Source organism: Anomaloglossus baeobatrachus, chromosome 12, assembly GCF_048569485.1.
Source record: "Anomaloglossus baeobatrachus isolate aAnoBae1 chromosome 12, aAnoBae1.hap1, whole genome shotgun sequence".
NCBI lineage: Eukaryota > Metazoa > Chordata > Amphibia > Anura > Aromobatidae > Anomaloglossus > Anomaloglossus baeobatrachus.
Window position 1 is genome coordinate 109,373,765 of NC_134364.1, and position 20,267 is coordinate 109,394,031.

The following is a 20,267-nucleotide window of genomic DNA, read 5'->3' on the forward strand; positions in this document are numbered from 1 at the left end:
CATCGTAGGCTCGTCCCACGCCTACTTCTAGTTGTGTTTCAGGATTAGGTCTGCAGTCCTTTAAGGTTCCTGCCACTCTGGTTACTTTTTGGGTTTCCACATTTTTTTGATCCTCCTCAGTCCCTGAATCATAACAACTTCTGTTATGACCTGCCTAATAGTGAGTTTCCATTTTTCCTCTTTTGTTTTCATCTCCCCTTCTCAAAAGAGCCATAACTTGTTTAGTTGTCCATCAATGTAGTAATATAAAGGTGTTTTTCAGGATGAGTTATGCTTTTTAATGACTATATGTATTTTACTAAGTGACGTACTGGAATACATGAAAAAAATGCAACATTTTTTGAAATTGCAAAAAGTAATGCTATTCATTACTTTTTTGTTTTTACAGTGTTTATGATACTATAACAGTCACCTGGTATTATTATTCTCCAGATCAATACCACTATGGTAATACCAAACATTTATAGTTTTTTTTATGTAGTGAAACATATTTTTGAAAAACCTTTTGCTTGTGTTTTCAGAATCTGAGGCCAGTAATAATCTCCCAGGAATATTTCCTTTTTTTTTTTTCTCGTTGGGTCTGTACGGGGGCTTGTTTTATCTTTAGCCCTGAGCTTACATTTTTATTGGTACTTTTAGGGGATAGAGTCAAAATTTTGATCCCTACTTCCATTTTTTTATCATTCTGTTTAACAGTCAACTTAATTAATTTGATATGTTGATGAATTGGACTTTTTTAAAAGTGGATATAGCACACAAGTGTATATTTTTATTACTTTATTTTTAAAAAGAGGTCATTCAAATTTTGTAACTTTATTTTTTTCATATTTCTTTAACTCTTTTGTATTTATTATATTTCATAATCCCCTTGGGGACTTGAAATTGTGTCTGATCGCTTGTACTATATATAGCAATACTAAAGTATTGTATATAGCAAAAATCATGATCTCATATGAATGTCAGCCAAGGGCTGACATCTTAATAGGCACTGGGGTGCCATGGACTGACTTTCATAGGCAATTTCTGATCTTGCATCAAAGTAGAGGACCTGATACATGTTGGGAAGGGCTTAAAATCTATGAGTTGTGGCACTAAAGCATTCTGGAGACTTCAGGCTATTGAAGGCAACACAATAATATCAATTATCCATATGGAAACTTTATTTAAATGACCATTTCAACAAAATAAATATATAATAGATTATTAGGTTATTTAAATAATTTCTTAATGTGTTAGTTAATATTAATTACAATTTGTTAAAAAGAAAATTACACAGATAAATCAACAATAATGACATTAGGTTTTTTGCAGGATGAACTTAAAGGATAACGGAATGTTCCAGCGCATGGCCAGCTCAAGTTATACTGTGGAGAAAGACAGAAAGATGTTTTAGAATACCAAATAAGTCCAGTTCTATACATTGTTACCTAAAAATGTAATGTGCTTTATTTTCAAACAGATTTATTCTAGGATTTTTCTGAATAAAATAATAGAGTTGATGCAAATCAATTTGCAAGACCAGGTCTATGGGCCCTAGCAATAATCTGTAAACCATCTCTTACTTGCCAGCTAGCTAATCTTTTGCAATTTCGTCAAACAAAAAATGATTGCCCTAAAAAAGCTACTCTTTTGAGGTTTGTTTTACATTATTAGGGATTTATAAGTTAAAAGGTTTTTCCAAGAATTATATAAAATGGCTTACCTCATATAATTCAAATGACAGCCCGTCCTAGTCACATGTCAGTACCAGCTACATCCTAAAGATATATAACTTCGGAGACCTGTGTGTCAATGATATGAGCTGTATCACACATACCTCAGACAGAGGCCAAATCATGGCTCTCACATGCAAAGATATGTTTTAACATATATTGTTCTTGATGAGATCTCTAGCTATTTTCTCCTACGTCAGTCTGCCAACTTTACAGCAGTGCACAGAGACTGACTTAACCGAACTGGAAAACAAATGTTCCCCATTTTTCTCAACGAAGAAGAGATATATTTCTTCACATATGACAGCCTGTGCTCCACAACTGCTCCACAACTGCTGACTTAGGTATGTGTGATACACCTCTTATCAGTTGATGCAGATCTTGAGAGCTATATATCTTTAGACTGTAGCCCATACTATCACATCATTAGGATGGGCTAGGGTTTGAATTATAGTTAGGAGTCCTTTCTTTCTCATTCTCAGTGAACCAGTTTAATAGAGAGGTTGACTTGAAACCTCATTGCTTGATAAGAATAGAGAAAATTTCCAAACTTTTCTAACTTTGGAGGATGTGTTCAGTTCTGCATTACATAAAGAACTCACTGACCTAAATGAGCATTGTGTAGAGTATATTTTTCCCTGTAATGGTGGGAAATTGAACACTTAGTGACAGGTTCCCTCACAGATGATGTTGAAGTTGTCCACAATGAAAAATATTAACAGTCTACGTGTAACTTAATAACGTCTAGAAAGACATATCCATTTAGATATCCATTAAGAAATCCAAGGCACCGCAAGCTCCTTATAGATATCCAAAAGAATTTATTAACACAAGTCTCAGAAATTTCGAGCTCCCTGGGTTCCAAAGGTAGAAATGTTAAATGACCCCTCTCTGGGACTTCTAATGTTAATCCTAACATACAAAAATAAAGCTCAGGTGGCAATGTTTCGGCCACCTCAGGGCCTTTGTCAAGCCATTAAAGTTACATATTACATAACTTTATGGAGGGCTGTACCAAGCAGCATGAGTGGTGCATGGGATCTCTTTACATCATCGTTTAGAGACCATATCAAGCTCTTTACTAAATGATGCAATTATTTTTGAAAACTTAATTGAATTTTCACAAGAAAATCTAAAAATGAGGCAGTAATACTCACTAAAGGTATATGTCGCAAAGAACCCTTTAGTCTCAGTGTCTATATCAGTTTTAAAATTAATGACCAGAGTATTGGTAGTAGAGGTAATGACAGGGATGCTTCTTTCGCCACAGAATTCACCATATTGCTTGCTTCCATCCCAAACTATTACATGATCGTATGAGCATATATACGAATCCTCTAATTTGAAGTCGCTAAAGGTCAGGGTAATCTGTAAAGATCAGAAGCAGACATTGTATTGGGATGAAAACACAATTGTAATTGAGTATATTTGATCTTTCCAACTTGTTTATGGTTGAGAAGAATGATTGGGAAAATTCATACAATCATTGTCGTTCTGTTGTTGTAAAAGTTTCCCCAACATAGAAACCACTATACAATTTAGTACCAATAAATCTCTGAATAAACATATAAACTCCTTATCAAGAGATGGAGATGGAGACATATACCAAATAATGCTGTTATATTAAAATATACATTTTTGAAGATATAAAAGTATAAAATAAAAAAAAATTTGCTACGTATAAAGCAGAGAAGCAAGACGGTAAAAGCATAACAATACAGTCAACCCAAAAATTTAAAAATTAGAGCAAATGCGGGTAAGTATAGAGCGACGACGGCCCCTTATACAAGATAATGAAGCTTACAAGCAATAGTTGTTCAGCAAAAGGAGGGAATAAAGAATAAGAGCATCTAGATAGGGTTTGACCGGTTCCAATAGAAGATATCATAGTTTATGGCACACAATAAACAACTGACCTAGTTGGAGTAGTAGGAGTATGAAAATATGTCTAAAGACACATGCAAGGAGTACTCGAGAAAAAACAATGTAGGTCTCTGACCAAGAGATAAATAAGGAAGAATAGATGTTTGCGATAGTAACCCCTTACCAACGTAGGATGTATTGGTACGTCCTATGTTGGCTTCCTGACTTTGATGTGGGCTCACACTTTGAGCACACATCTTTCCCTGCATGTCAACTGATCAGATCAGCCGAACTGTGCCTCTAACAGGTGTGGGTGGATTAGAGATCCACCTGCCCCTGTGAATCAGTTAAATCTGTCTGTACTGATTTGGGGACTAATATTGCGAGGTCATTTTTACAATATAGTGAACATGATAAATAAAATCTTGCCTTTCAATTGAATGAAATTGAACCTCTCTGCAATTTCACCGCACTTGGAATTTTGTCCACATTTCCTAGTACACTATGTGGTAGAATGAATAGTGTCATTATAAAGTACAACTCGTCCCACAAAAAAATGCCCTCATATGGCTATATTAAAAAAAAATGTGTTACGGAGGGAACGATTGAAATAAAAAATAATATAGTATCAATTGTCGCCCCATGTCCACCGGGCAGGTGTTAATGCCACTAAGGACAGAGGGACGAAATACAGCAACTCAGGAAACGACAAAAGAAACTAAGGAGATGTTGTAAGGGCACACTCCTATGTATAGCGTGTCCTTGTGAACCTCACAGGTGTACACACAATGGTCACGTGTGTAAGGACACGTCTAAACCAAGGGAAACGCAACAGAAAATGGTCACATGTGTAGAGACACGACAAACCAAAAGGTAACCCAGTTAGCGTCACTGGGCAACCTGTATCGTAACCACTGATCCGGTTACGTGCATACAGGGGCACGTCAGATCATAAAGGCCACCCAGTTAGTGTCACTGGGTACCCAAAGCTGGCACACACATACACCCAAGTCTGCCACTGCAGACGGGGTGCGTGCATAGGGAGCACCTTTGTCCGATAAGACCCTAATCCCTCACCGTGCTGAGACACAGCTTGTACCCAGTTATGAGTACCTGGTACTGGCACTTGCCCTAAATTCAGATTCACATATACACGAGTCTGCCACAGGCACTGCAGACTTACAATGGTGCTGAAACCTACTCACTCTTGACAGCAGGGAAAGTAGCCTTTGCTGAAAGCATACAAAATGATGCTGCCGCCCTGATGGGCGGAGCTACAGACCTTTTATAGCCACCACCCTGGCCCAGACCACATGGAATGAGGTAATGGCGTTGGCTGCAGCCATACAGGGGCTGCCACGTCTTTGCGGAAGTCATGATGACCAATCAGCGGCTGCCACTTCATCGATGACCAATCAGTGGCCGCCTTGTCATCAATGACATCACGCACATGCTCAGTGTGGCTGCATGAGAACTTAGGCTCAGGATGGTACAAAACTCTAGCCACCTGATGCCTCAAGTGACAGCCAGATGGTGCTGCAGAGTTAACCAACCTCAATGTGGGAGTCAATAACGGGACTGAACCGGTTCGAGGCACAACAGAACCCCGAATCGTAACAATATGTCTCTTGAAAGAAGGGGAGGAAAAAACAGAAGTACAAAAAGAAAAATGCCCACTGAGGGAAAACTAAATCCCATTACTCAATAACATAGTTAGAGAGATGTAACAGACAAAAAAAGACTTGACACGTTTCTCTCTTGTAATAGTTTGTCTAATAAATTACAAACATCAATTGTTTAGTGTTTATTGGGGATTAGAGGATAAGGAAAAGTTCTTATTCACCCGTTCAAACAGATTTTCCAAGGAAATTTGATTGGCAGAGAATGGAATTTATTATGAGTGAACTAAATATCCCTTGTTATGCTCTGCGGTCTTTCCAGACCCAAGAGCATAAGACATGTAAAAAGTAAGAAAATACTTATACTCATATCACCGTTCACCTGCTCCACTTCTCATCGCCACCTGATCAGTTATTTTCGTATCTACTTACTAGCGTTGCTCACTGATGAACTCTTAAGCACCTTCATGGTAGATCAGCACTTCCGGCTCTGCTGAGGCCCAGGATGTTGTGTAAAAAGATGGTTTAAGATTGGGTGACAAGCAGCAGTGATAAGAAAATTAGGACTGGACGGTTGATGTGATGTTGAATAGCGGAGGGGCAGGAGAGGTGAAAGGTAACTTTAAGTGTTTGTTCTATTTTTCAACCTTTTGATGTCTCATAGAAGCTCAGCAAATGCAGCCAGCTACCAACCTCTTACTTAATCCGTGCAGAAGCAGATTACAAAAAAGCCATGATTTGGTGAATGTGGACTTTTGTAATATTCAAGTAGAATTCAGTTTGATCTGAATACATTCACTCATCTTTAGTGTTTATCGGTGGATGAGAAATGTACATTGTTTTTTGTCCACTCCTTGCTTGTGTCTATTTGGTATATGCTCATACTCCACCCATGCCATTTCTGCTTTATTGGACTCGGGCTAAAAGTGTAGGCACAGCAAAATTTTCAAAATAATGGAGATGGTGGGGGATGAGGTGGTGATTACTTGACATTTGCCAAATACTGCACCCAGCAGTGATTGCTTAGTGGAGTGAGAAATTCTCCAGTATACCTTGACAAAGCAATGTGCGAAATGTGCATCGGGATACTGTGCAGTGTGTGTCATGTGGCTCATTAGCATGGAATGTGGCAAGTATTATATCTAGTGTCTACAGGATATTTTTCTGCACAGCAGCTTTAATGATATAGATAAGGTTAGAACAACCAACATACACGGGATAATAAACCGTGCCATGATAGGTACATGGATAAAGCCATATACAGAACATGCATGCAAAAAAGAAGAAAGACTGTACACAAGGCTTAGAAAAGGAGTATAAATTTATTTAATCCAAAAGGTACAAAGGTAAAAAAAGGGTTAAAACAGGACTTTGGTGAGAGGACCAGCAGGTGGCATGCTCACACCACAACTCAGTGAGCAGAGTAAGTATCAATAAAAAGGTGGCTGCACAATAGCACCATACAGAAATGCCCACCAAGCACTGCACATATATTTATTTATATGTAAATGGCTGCCATACGGCATGCTCTAAAGACCATGTATCCAAGCAACAACAGACTGTGCACCGGCCACCCCCGGAAGAAGGCATTAGATCGAAACCTATAGGTCGGGGCACTTCTGGATCCTCATTTCACAACTCAGGTATATGACTTTATTATTATTGTGCTGAGGAGTGTCATAGCTCCTTCATTTGCGCCTAATGTTGTGTCCCCTGGCACTACACAGTCTGTTGTTGCTTGGATACATGGTCCTTAGAGCATGCCGTATGGCAGCCATTTACATATAAATAAATATATGTGCAGTGCTTGGTGGGCATTTCTGTATGGTGCTATTGTACAGCCACCTTTTTATTGATACTTACTCTGCTCACTGAGTTGTGGTGTGAGCATGCCACCTGCTGGTCCTCTCACCAAAGTCCTGTTTTAACCCTTTTATTACCTTTGTACCTTTTGGATTAAATAAATTTATACTCCTTTTCTAAGCCTTGTGTACAGTCTTTCTTCTTTTTTGCAGCTTTAATGATATGTAGATTGTAAGCCCTCGCAGGCAGGGTCCTCTCTCCTCCTATACCAGTCTGTTTTGTATTGTTAATGAGCGAGTACTAAAAAGCTCAGGTGCTCGAAGCTCGGGCCGAGCCTCCCAAGATACTCGTGTACTCGGCCCGAGCAACGAGCCCAATGTTATCCTATGGGAGACCCGAGTATTTTTGTGAAATGACCCCCCGGCAGCATGGAGAAACCCTAAAAATGTCACAAAAGTCTCAGAAGAGTGCTCAAATGACATGGCAACAGCATGGGGAAGACCCCTTGAAGCATTTATCACTCAAAAGTCACAGCTGTGAACAATTTTGTCCGCGTTTCACGCCATTTTTACGGACTCACCAGAAAACCTTCCAAAATGACCCCAAAATGATTTTTCATGGCAGAAATGTTAAGGGCACATACGCAATAGTGAGATAGAGCTGGTGTATGTTACTTTTTGAGATTAATACATGAAAGATTTTACGTGAAAACATTGTGTGGCACTCCGATGTCCCTGAGAAGAGACGTACATGAAGGCCTCTTGAGTCTAATGTGCCCATTTTGAGGAAGTGAGTCTTTGTAGTATTTTCCTTTGGCAGGGCAGTCCAAAATTGTGAGGTTCACCAATGCCCCTGCATACAGACGTGCATGAGGGCCTGTAAACCTGAAGTGCCCATTGTAAGGAAGTGGGTCTATTTTAGTATAGCCCTTTGCCAGGGCAGCCAAAAATTGGGAGGCTCCACGTTGTCCCTGGATAGAGACGTGCATGATGGCCTGTAAACCTGAAGTGCCCATTGTAAGGAAGTGGGTCTATTGTAGTATAGCCCTTAGGCAGGGCAGCCAAAAATTGGGAGGCTCCACATTGTCCCTGGATAGAGACGTGCATGATGGCCTGTAAACCTGAAGTGCCCATTGTAAGGAAGTGGGTCTATTTTAGTATAGCCCTTTGCCAGGGCAGCCAAAAATTGGGAGGCTCCACGTTGTCCCTGGATAGAGACGTGCATGATGGCCTGTAAACCTGAAGTGCCCATTGTAAGGAAGTGGGTCTATTTTAGTATTTTCCTTTGGCAGGGCAGTCCAAAATTGTGAGGTTCACCAATGCCCCTGCATACAGACGTGCATGAGGGCCTGTAAACCTGAAGTGCCCATTGTAAGGAAGTGGGTCTATTTTAGTATAGCCCTTTGCCAGGGCAGCCAAAAATTGGGAGGCTCCACGTTGTCCCTGGATAGAGACGTGCATGATGGCCTGTAAACCTGAAGTGCCCATTGTAAGGAAGTGGGTCTATTGTAGTATAGCCCTTAGGCAGGGCAGCCAAAAATTGGGAGGCTCCACATTGTCCCTGGATAGAGACGTGCATGATGGCCTGTAAACCTGAAGTGCCCATTGTAAGGAAGTGGGTCTATTTTAGTATAGCCCTTTGCCAGGGCAGCCAAAAATTGGGAGGCTCCACGTTGTCCCTGGATAGAGACGTGCATGATGGCCTGTAAACCTGAAGTGCCCATTGTAAGGAAGTGGGTCTATTTTAGTATAGCCCTTTGCCAGGGCAGCCAAAAATTGGGAGGCTCCACGTTGTCCCTGGATAGAGACGTGCATGATGGCCTGTAAACCTGAAGTGCCCATTGTAAGGAAGTGGGTCTATTGTAGTATAGCCCTTAGGCAGGGCAGCCAAAAATTGGGAGGCTCCACATTGTCCCTGGATAGAGACGTGCATGATGGCCTGTAAACCTGAAGTGCCCATTGTAAGGAAGTGGGTCTATTTTAGTATAGCCCTTTGCCAGGGCAGCCAAAAATTGGGAGGCTCCACGTTGTCCCTGGGTAGAGACGTGCATGATGGCCTGTAAACCTGAAGTGCCCATTGTAAGGAAGTGGGTCTATTTTAGTATAGCCCTTTGCCAGGGCAGCCAAAAATTGGGAGGCTCCACGTTGTCCCTGGGTAGAGACGTGCATGAGGGCCTCAAAACATTAAGTGTCCATTGTCAGGAAGTGGGTGTATTATAGTATAGCCCTTAGGCAGGGCAGCCAAAAATTGGGAGGCTCCACGTTGTCCCTGGGTAGAGACGTGCATGAGGGCCTCAAAACATTAAGTGTCCATTGTCAGGAAGTGGGTGTATTATTGTATAGCCCTTAGGCAGGGCAGCCAAAAATTGGGAGGCACCACGTTGTCCCTGGGTAGAGACGTGCATGAGGGCCTCAAAACATTAAGTGTCCATTGTCAGGAAGTGGGTGTATTATAGTATAGCCCTTAGGCAGGGCAGCCAAAAATTGGGAGGCTCCACGTTGTCCCTGGGTAGAGACGTGCATGAGGGCCTCAAAACATTAAGTGTCCATTGTCAGGAAGTGGGTGTATTATAGTATAGCCCTTAGGCAGGGCAGCCAAAAATTGGGAGGCTCCACGTTGTCCCTGGGTAGAGACGTGCATGAGGGCCTCAAAACATTGTTCCCATTGCAAAGGAGCGGGTCTCCTGTCGTTGTAATGTCCATTCTGCAAAGAATGGGCGAAAAAATTTACCACTGGGGGTATACCTGAAACAAAGGCCTAAGTATTGCAATTTGTAACGGTCATCATCATGGTGGCGCATGAGGAGAAGGAGGAGCAGTCCAGCGATTATCCAAAGTCCAGAAGTGTGTACCCATGGGTGAGTGGAGGTACATGGCAAACTTTAAATTCCGCTCTCATTTGCTGGTGGTGTGGTGAAGTCTGGCCCAATCCAACCCTTGTTCATCTTGATCAGAGTCAGCCTGTCAGCATTTTCAGTTGACAGGCGGGTGCGTTTATCTGTAATGATTCCACCTGCGGCACTAAAAACACGCTCTGACAAAACGCTAGCAGCAGGGCAGGCCAGGACTTCCAAGGCGTAGAGAGCCAATTCATGCCACGTGTCCAGCTTGGATACCCAATAATTGTAAGGCACAGAGGAATGTCGGAGTACAGTTGTTCGATCTGCAAGGTACTCCTTCAGCATCTGGGCAAACTTAGGATTTCTTGTGGCACTACCCCGCACCTCAGGGGCTGTGGTACGTGAGGGGCTGAGAAAACTGTCCCACATCTTAAAGACTGTTCCCCTACCTCTGGCGGATTGGACTTGTGCCTCTCTCGGCTGTACGCCTCGGTTGTCCACTGATTCCTGACCTATGCCGCCAGCGTTTTGTGAGGGGAATGCTTTGCCTACTTCCGTGACTATGGCCTTCTGGAACTGCTGCATTTTGGTTGACCTCTCCTCCACGGGAATAAGAGACAAAAAGTTCTCCTTGTAGCGTGGGTCTAACAGTGTTACCAACCAGTAATGATTGTCGGCCAAGATGTTCTTAACGCGAGGGTCACGAGACAGGCAGCTTACCATAAAGTCAGCCATGTGCGCCAGACTCTTAACAGCCAGGACTTCAGTAGCCTGACCAACAAGATGACTGAACATGCTGTCCTCCTCCTCCTCCTCCTCCTCCTCCTCATCTACCCTGTCCTCTGGCCAGCCACGCTGAACCGAGGATATGACTGGTGTGCATGTCATATCCTCAATTTGGCCGGAGAGTTGCTCCATGTCTTCATCCTCCTCCTCGTCATAGTCCTCCACTGCACGTTGTGATGAGACGAGGCTGGGCTGTGCGTTATCACCCACACCCACTACTGTTTCTTGCTGCAACTCATCGCGCTCCGCCTGCAATGCATCATGTTTGTTTTTCAGCAGAGACCGTTTTAGAAGGCAGAGTAGCGGTATGGTGACGCTAATAATGGCGTCATCACCACTCACCATCTTGGTGGAGTCCTCAAAGTTTTGGAGGATGGTACATAGGTCTGACATCCATCTCCACTCCTCAGGTGTTATGTGTGGAGTTTGACCCATTTCCCGACGGCTTAGGTGATGCAGGTACTCAACAACTGCCCTCTTCTGCTCACATATCCTGACCAACATGTGCAGAGTTGAATTCCAACGCGTGGGGACATCACACACCAGTCTGTGAGCCGGAAGATGCAAACGGCGCTGAAAGCCGGCAAGGCCGGCTGAAGCAGTAGGTGACTTTCGAAAATGTGCAGACAGGCGGCGAACTTTTACCAGCAGATCAGACAGCTCTGGGTATGACTTTAGAAACCGCTGAACCACGAGGTTGAGCACATGGGCCACGCATGGAACATGTGTCAGCTGGCCTCGCCTCAAAGCCGCCACCAGGTTCCGGCCATTGTCACACACGACCTTTCCTGGCTTTAGGTTCAGAGGTGTGAGCCAGTGATCTGCCTGCTGTTTCAGAGCTGTCCACAGCTCTTCTGCATTGTGGGGTTTGTCACCTATGCAGATTAGCTTCAGCACAGCCTGTTGCCGCTTCGCCGAGGCAGTGCTGCAGTGCTTCCAGCTTGTGACTGGTGTGGAGGGTACAGTGGATGAGGATGCGCAGGAGGAGGAGGAGGCTGAAGAGCATGACATTCCGGAGCTGTAGAGTGTGGGTGAAACACTGACTGAGGTAGGGCCTGCAAACCTTGGTGTGGGAAGGACGTGTTCCGTCCCTCGCTCAGACTGGGTCCCAGCTTCCACAATATTAACCCAGTGTGCCGTCAACGAGATGTAGCGGCCTTGCCCACAAGCACTTGTCCACGTGTCTGTGGTTAGGTGGACCTTGGGTGAAACAGTGTTGTTCAGGGCACGTGTGATGTTTTGTGACACGTGGTTATGCAACGCGGGGACGGCACACCGGGAGAAATAGTGGCGGCTGGGGACCGAGTAACGTGGGACAGCTGCCGCCATCAGGTCACGGAATGCTTCTGTCTCCACCAGCCTAAAAGGCAACATTTCCAGCGCAAGCAGTCGCGAAATGTTAGCATTTAGAACTGTGGCATGTGAGGTGTTGGCAGTGTATTTGCGCCTGCGTTCAAAGGTTTGCTGAATGGATAACTGAACGCTGCGCTGGGACAAGGACGTGCTTGATGATGGTGTTCTTTCTGCGTAGGCAACTGCAGGTGCAGGAGTGGAGGAGGCTTGTTCGCAGGCAGCATGGACAGGGGATTGGCTCGCATGCACAATCAGCGAAGACGTAGCAGTGACATCAGCAAGCACTGCTCCTCGACTCTGTTGTACTTCCCACAAAGTCGGGTGCTTGGCTGACATGTGCCTGATCATGCTGGTGGTGGTCAGGCTGCTAGTTTTGGTACCCCTGCTGATGCTGGCACGGCAGGTGTTGCAAATGGCCTTTTTTGAATCATCTGGATCCAACTTAAAAAACTGCCAGACTCGGGAAGACCTAACATTTGTACAGGCACCTTGTGTCGTCGTGTTGTTCCGGGGAACGGTTGCCTGACTTCTGCCTGGGGCCACCACCCTGCTTCTTACTGCCTGTTGTGATGCTACGCCTCCCTCCCCCTGTGCACTGCTGTCCTCGCTCTGCATATCCTCCTGCCAGGTTGGGTCAGTTACTGGATCATCCACCACGTCGTCTTCCTCTTCCGCACCCTGCTCCTCCTCCTGACTTGCTGACAATTGTGTCTCATCATCGTCCACCACTTGTTGAGACACGTTGCCAACTTCGTGAGAACGTGGCTGCTCAAATATTTGGCCATCTGTACAGACGATCTCCTCATGACCCACTTCAATATGAGCTGGCGAGAGGCCAGAATGTGTGAATGGAAACGTGAACAGCTCTTCCGAGTGTCCAAGTGTGGGATAATTAATGTCCGAGGAGGACGTGTACTCAGCCTGGTGGTAGGAAGGAGGATCAGGTTCAGAAATGTGCAGTGCAGTATCACGGCTACTGACACTTGACCGTGTGGAAGACAGAGTGTTTGTGGTGGTGCCAATCTGACTGGAAGCATTATCTGCTATCCAACTAACAACCTGTTGACACTGGTCTTGGTTCAAGAGCGGTGTACTGCTGCGGTCCCCAAGAATTTGGGACAGGACGTGCGAGCGACTAGATGTGGCCCTTTGTTGTGGCGAAATTAGAGCTTGCCCACGACCTCGGCCTCTGCCTGCACCACCATCACGTCCACTTCCTTGTTCCTTGCCAATGCCCTTGCGCATTTTGCAATGCTGTGCACTGCTGACGTGTATATTCACTACTTGTGCGTTATATCAAAGTTTCTGGAAATTGCACACAAGTGCACCTGTACGCTGCCACCAACAGGCACACACGTGCGGTTTTAAAAACCAAGCACGGACGCAATAAGAACCTAACAGGTTTTTTTGGGGAGCGACAATTACAGACAAGTCAGACACTATCTGGACTGTTTTACACTGTGTACACCAGCCCCAGATATGATGAAGGCTGGTATACGGTCACCACTACCCTGCCTGCCTGCCTGCCTGTATACTGGTACAATAGTCCTGACAAGGACTCTTTTGGTCACTAGCCTGTATTCAGACCTGGCTATACCCTGCCTGTATATAGCAACAATAGTCCTGAGAAGGACTCTGCTACTGTACTCCGACCTGGCTATACCCTGCCTGCCTGTATACAACTAGAATAGTCCTGAGAAGGACTTTTGGTCACACTGTTTGCAGCCCTGCAACTGAAAAAGCTATAAAGGGCCGCAAAGCTTTCCCTGAATCAGCGACACTCTCCCTGCACTGACAGTCTGGATAGCTGTGAGCAGAGCACAGCGCGCCGGCCGATATAAAGGCTCGGTCACGCTGTGCAGGCCGGCCAATCACTGCAATTCCACAACTAACAGGGCTGTGGCATTGCAGTGGTCTGCCAGCCAATCCCTGCATGAGGGCTGGCTCTCAAAAGAGCGCCAACATGCAGAAATGAAGACCACGAGTACAGCACGAGTATCGCGAGATTACTCGGTCCCCGCCGAGCAGCCCGAGTACAGCGATACTCGTGCGAGTACCGAGTAGTTACAAGCATGCTCGCTCATCACTATTAATGATTGTTGTACATATACCCTCTTCCACTTGTAAAGCGCCATGGAATTAATGTCGCTATAATAATAAATAATAATAAGTAGGATTTTTATTGTTGGATAATTGGCATTAAATATATTTTATATTGCTAGTTAGTGTGATTTCTGTGGATTTTTGTTTTATTTTTTCACCCACTCAGTGACTAAAAAAAATACTATGATAGCATTTTATTTTGTTATTGTTGCGTATTATAATAGAATAAATGGTAGTTTATTAACATTATGGCTATTGTAGAATTAACTTTTTGTATAGTTTTTTTTCTTAAAAAAAAGAAAACCTTACCCTCTGTCCGACAGGAGCTTTGATTGTAAAGTTACATCTCAGATTTGAGTAATAATTATTAGGGTATCTGGGGGAAGTGATATTTCTTCCGGGTGTGTAGAACGTTCCTCCACAGTTAACTATAGAAATTACATTTAACCTCATTAATAAAGTGCAAATTTAAAAAATACAATATATTTTAAAATTCCCTGTGGTTGAATGATATATTTCTGGAGTTTACATATTAAAATTTTTTGTCTTAAAGGAAAAAGAATAATATATTAGCAATTGTCGATTAATTTCATTATATAATGCATTCATCTTTCCATATATATAGTAGCTAGAATTTTGTTATATTAGTATATACATATAACTTAAGGATTTTTTTAAAGATAAACTCTAATGATTTAAAAGTGTATATTTTTTACAATACTGAATATATTCTTAAAGGGGCGGTCCACTACACAGCATAGTGGCAACATTGATGGAAAGGTCATAAAGAAGGCTTTTCTCAATTACCTTCTGTAGTCAATTGTGCCTCTGAGTGACGCTATTGCGGTCCACTTATCCTTATCACATGACCCCCGGATTCCATAACCTCTGAGATTTGGTGATATCACATCAACTTCCAGTTGACTCGACATCACCGAGGCAGGAGTGGGTCTCATTGAGTGACTGGGCTGTGGGAGGAGTTTCACCGCTTGTCACAGCTCAGCATCTCGCACACTTTCTCCTTCATTGCAGAGCACCACCAGCAGGAGTGATGCTGGGCTGTGAAGAGCAGTGAAACTCTGCCCACAGCCCAGTCACTCAGGGAGACTGGGTCCCACCTGGGTGATATCGGGTCAACTGGAAGTTGACGAGACATTATCGGATCTCAGGGGTCACGGAGCCCGGGGGTCACTCTTTGGGGATGAGTGGACTGTAATAGCACCACTCAGAGGCACGATTGACTACACAAGGTATTTGAGAAAAGCCTTTATTATGAGCTTTACATTGATGTGGCCACTATGCTGTGTAGTGGACCACCTATTTAAACACGTTATAGAATCTGTATTCTTAAGGCCCCGTTACACGCAGCGATGTATCTAACGATATATCGCTGGAGTCACAGATTTCGTGACACACATCCGGCATTGTTAGCGACGTCGTTGCATGTGACACCAACGAGCGGCCGTTAACGATGGAAAATACTCACCAAATCGTCCATCGTTGACATATCATTCATTTTAAAAAAATAATTGATTGTTGAGGATGCAGGTTGTTCGTCATTCCCGAGGCAGCACACATCGCTACGTGTGACACCTCGGGAACGACTAACTACAGCTTACCTGTGGCCACCAGCAATGCGGAAGGAAGGAGATGGGCCGCTCATCTCTGCCCCTCCGCTTCTATTGGGTGGCCGCTTAGTGACGCCGCTGTGAAGCCACACGAACTACCCCCTTAGAAAGGAGGCAGTTCACCGGCCACAGCGACATCACTACACAGGTAACTCCGTGTGATGGCTCCTAACGATATTGTGCGCCACGGGCAGCGATTTGCCTGTGACGCACAAACGACTGGGGTGGGTGCTTTCAACAGAGACATCGCTAGCGATGTCGCTGCATGTAAAGCCCCCTTTAAAGTATGTCATTTTGTAAAATTGCCACTTTATCTAGCATAGCATTGATGAAGCTATCAAGCTCTAATAAAGATTTGGATCATTAAGTTTTGTTGATTGTATAAAAAAATTACAATCCAATAATCTAAATTTTAATACCAGACATAGAATATCTTACTGTACCTGTTGTGTATAAAGCTTTGAAGCCCGTCCCAGTAATACTGCCATCACTGGAAAACTCAACCAGTAATTGGGTGCCAGATGAAATAATTGGAGGTACAACTCCTGATCCACAAGTTCTATCTATCAACAAGGGATGCCTCTTGGTAGGACCATCATAAATCTTAATGTAGTCAGATGCACAATCAGGAGATGACTGGACATCAAAGGCAACAAAAGTCAACGAAGCCTAAAATCGTAAAAATATTTGGAAATTCAGCTATGTGATCCATCAACATCGTGTAATAAGGAAACCACAAAAAGCTAGCCCATGCTATCACAGAGCGGCCATATTATCCATACTTCTTTTTAGCTGGGAAGAGTATACAGAAGTAGAAATGATATAGAAATAAATTGAGGGTCAAAGTTAAAAAAAAACAAAAAAATTGTAAGTTGCATGAGGTTCATCAATGGTTCCCACAATTAGGAAATCCAAACAAATAAAAATGAGTGGATCAGTTAAACTTTGAATTTGTCCATTTTTTTCACAAAAAATGTGATTCTCATAGAAGGTATTATCAGTGGATTTAAAAGGAATTTTTCACCAGGTTTCCCCAAATAAAATAAAGCTACCACACTCAACCAGTCATTTACCGTAGTTTATCTACCTATATTTAAGCCCCCAACTATCCCTGCACATGCCAGAAAATGCCTTTTATAATTCTGGTATAGAATGCAATCCGATCCAATGGGTGTCATTTTTCTTTTCTTGGCATCTCCTTAGTCTTTTCAGCTGCCATTCTCCTGGCTTTATTAATATGAATTGTGAATGTCACGTCCTATATCATCCACAGGTTAATGGGAATCTGGTACCTGTGCATGTAATTTCCTAATAAGGACAGGGCAAAGTCCTCCATGGCGCATCTGCTGGCAATACTTCACCCCAGGTTTATAGGAGCTAGCGCAGTTTAGGACTTTGCTCTGCCCTAAGTAGGATAAAGCATAACATGCCTATGCGCATGTATATTCCGGGGATCTATGAATGGATCCACTTTAATCTAGCTTATCGAACAGGATAGCGCATATTCCAGAGGCACAAATTGTATTTTTTGGCATATGCAGGGGAAATGTTGATGTACTGTGGTAAAGAAGCAGTTAAAAGTGGTAGCCTTAGCTTAAAATGGGAAAACATTTAAAAACCTCAGAGCATAAATTAACATAATATGAAAAAAAAAAATAAAATCTTATACTCATTCACCTTTCTGGCATTTCTGTTCCTAACCGTGACCAATCCAGTCCCTGTGGCATCTGTGAATCACAGTTGGCCATTTTGAAATCCCCAGGTCTCACTTTTGAGGACAAGATGAATGGTGGTGAGGAACTTAGGTCCCAAAGAGATGAGTATAAACATATTTTTGCTTAACATTTTGATTTTTTTTTATGGTTCTGATAAATTTCTGCTGAAGTATATAAAAAAAATCTGCATTTTAGGGAGTTTAGATTTTTTAAAATTCGAGAATTTATTTCCACTAAAAATGTATTTGCTCTTCTCTACAACCACGTATGTAATGGTGGTCCAATCATTATTTCAAAATGTGGTGGACAATAATTCAGTATTACACCACCATATATTAGAAGGAATATTTCATATGGGTATGTGCATATAATGAATTTTAGATGCCGACATTCTCGTCTAGATTTACAAGAAAAACTTGTCAGTAGTGGTTTTTCTGAAATTTTGCTTTCAGAGTCACTTTTTGCACCTTCCTGATAAGATAAGAAATTAAATTTTATTACAAAATATTGTTCCTTTTGAAAAAATGAAGAACTTTAGCTCCATGTTCAATTATGCTTCTTCATTACTGTACCTGATTTGATGGTAGTCTAAACAGCCAAACACAGTTGTAATTAGTTGGGTATGTGGATGGGTAATTGGCTGAGGTCAGAGTTCCACTATTTTCATTAAGTAAGTGAGAACAGACGTCTAAAAGGGAAAAAAAAATCAATTAAGGATTTATGAATAAATTATACATTTTTTGATTCTATTGTCCAAATATAGTCTGGGAAACAATGTTTTTAAAAATGTAGGCCTTCAAGAACTTATTAGAGTTTAGGGAGTACCTAACTATTCGTACTCACTATACTCATAATTAGTACTATCAAAAGGCCACTTTACACACAGAGATAAATCTTTGGCAGATCTGTGGTTGTAGTGAAATCATGGACATATTGTTCCATTTGTACACAGCCACAAACCTGGCACTGATTGTCCACAATTTCACTGCAACCACAGATCTGCCAAAGATTTATCTCTGTGTGTAAAGTGGCCTCAATACTCGCGTAGTCGCTCCGAATAGCGTGTGCAATGCAAGTCAATGGGGAAAAACTTACAAAGTAACGAGTAACCCAAATGCCATACTTTTCATGCGAGTAGCGAATAGTACAGCATTCTGGTTACTCGTTACTTTGCGAGTTTTTCCCATTGACTTGCATTGCACACGTTATTTGGAGCAACTACGCGAGTATTAGACAGTACTCGTTCTTAGTATAGCAAGTACGAATAGTTAGGTACTCGCTCAACTCTAGAACTTACCACACTGATAAAATTGGTTAATTTTGGAAACATCTAGAACACTCAGTCCATCTCTTTGTCCAATTGAGACATTGGGATTTGGTTTGGGGACAATGGTGGCTTGCCCTGAAGTGTTACTGAATGCATCCCTGTTTAAAAAAAGGAAATAAAAAAATGGCAGATAACGTGAGATTGTGACACGTCATAGAATAAAAGATTTAATATTTTATATTAGTTTTGGTATTTCTAGTAACCATGCATAATTGCTGATGATGATACAGCGCCGCACAACCAGATCTACCATAATCTACTGTATCCTCATCTATCCCTTGTAGACTGTGAGCCTTGGCGGGCAGGGACCTCTATCCTCCTGTACCAGTCTGTGCTATTTCTATACTTATATTTATATACGCTTTTCATATGTAAAGTGCTATGGAATTGATGGCACTATAATAATAATTATTATTAATAATAATAATAATAATAATAATGTCAATAACTTACCTTTCGTAATGCATCACTGAGGAGTAGTCGTACTCGATACCAAGATTATTAGTGTTTGCTTTATTAAAGTTAGGAGTATCACCTATAAGAGAAGACACCTATGTAAGTCTGGATCTTATAATGATAAAAACATCAACATTACAGATGTAGTAATTTTAAAATAAATCTGTAAGGCATGCTAAGGCATTAGTGCTGCAAGCCTACCGTAGTTATGCAGTACCACCAACACTCATTGACTTCCAATTTTGATAGCCGTGTTTCACAAATTTCATATGAACATTTATAGCTCCAAACTAAGGTTTCTGGCACAACAAATATTTATTTTAAGAATTTTACATCTGTATGACCATATATTTAATTAGTCATGGTGGAGTCATTACCTGGTGATATATACTGGTACATGATGGTGACGTAGCTGTCACGGTCGCTCCTCATATGCTCATGTACAAACCCCAGGACATGGTTTAGCTCATGTTGTATAATTCCTTTATACATGCAACCATATATATCTAATCCAACAGCCTGTTTTCCACCTGATCGCCCAATAGTTGAGTGACATCTGAACATAGGGAGGGAATACAGGTTTATTGTAATATTCTAATCAGTATTAGAATCAGGAGAAAGGTTAAATTATAGTTTAAGGTAAAGTCTTAGTTCTTGGAGTTAAGGTCATGAAAAACCTAACAATTGTGTTGAATATTTTTTTTCAAGACTTTATTAATTTGCGCTGGAATGCAGGATATAAACTTCTTGAACAAATCATGATTGATGGCAACCCATTCTTGTACTGCTTGGAGTTTATCACAATTTCTGTGTTTTATGTTTGTCCACCCACTTTTTGAGGATTGACCAAATGTTCCCAATGGGATTGAGAGTGGGGGAGTTTACTGGTCATGGACCAAAAATGTTATTGTTTCGTTCAATGAGCCACTTAACTATCATGATTGCTTTGTGATAAAGTGAGATTGGTATTTTTTTAAATTTTTTTGCAATTGACAAAAAAGTAGGAAAAATATTCTTAAGTTACAAGCGGAGCTGGACAAACTGAGTCTGCATCCACTTGGCA

General features: G+C 42.3%; 1 protein-coding gene across 1 annotated transcript in view; it reads right to left on the reverse strand.

Annotated features, from left to right (window-relative positions):
• Positions 1-1,306: 1,306 nt before the first annotated feature.
• LOC142257670 (embryonic protein UVS.2-like) overlaps positions 1,307-20,267 on the reverse strand; it is a 31,422-nt gene continuing 12,461 nt past the window's right edge. Inside the window, exons 6-13 of the mRNA XM_075329808.1 lie at positions 19,582-19,760; positions 19,202-19,283; positions 18,719-18,846; positions 17,994-18,109; positions 16,150-16,375; positions 14,388-14,506; positions 2,870-3,080; positions 1,307-1,364 (exon numbers count right to left, since the gene is read on the reverse strand). Of these exons, the coding sequence (XP_075185923.1) occupies positions 1,360-1,364; positions 2,870-3,080; positions 14,388-14,506; positions 16,150-16,375; positions 17,994-18,109; positions 18,719-18,846; positions 19,202-19,283; positions 19,582-19,760 (1,066 nt within the window). The 3' untranslated portion in view covers positions 1,307-1,359. The remainder of the gene's footprint in view (positions 1,365-2,869; positions 3,081-14,387; positions 14,507-16,149; positions 16,376-17,993; positions 18,110-18,718; positions 18,847-19,201; positions 19,284-19,581; positions 19,761-20,267) is intronic.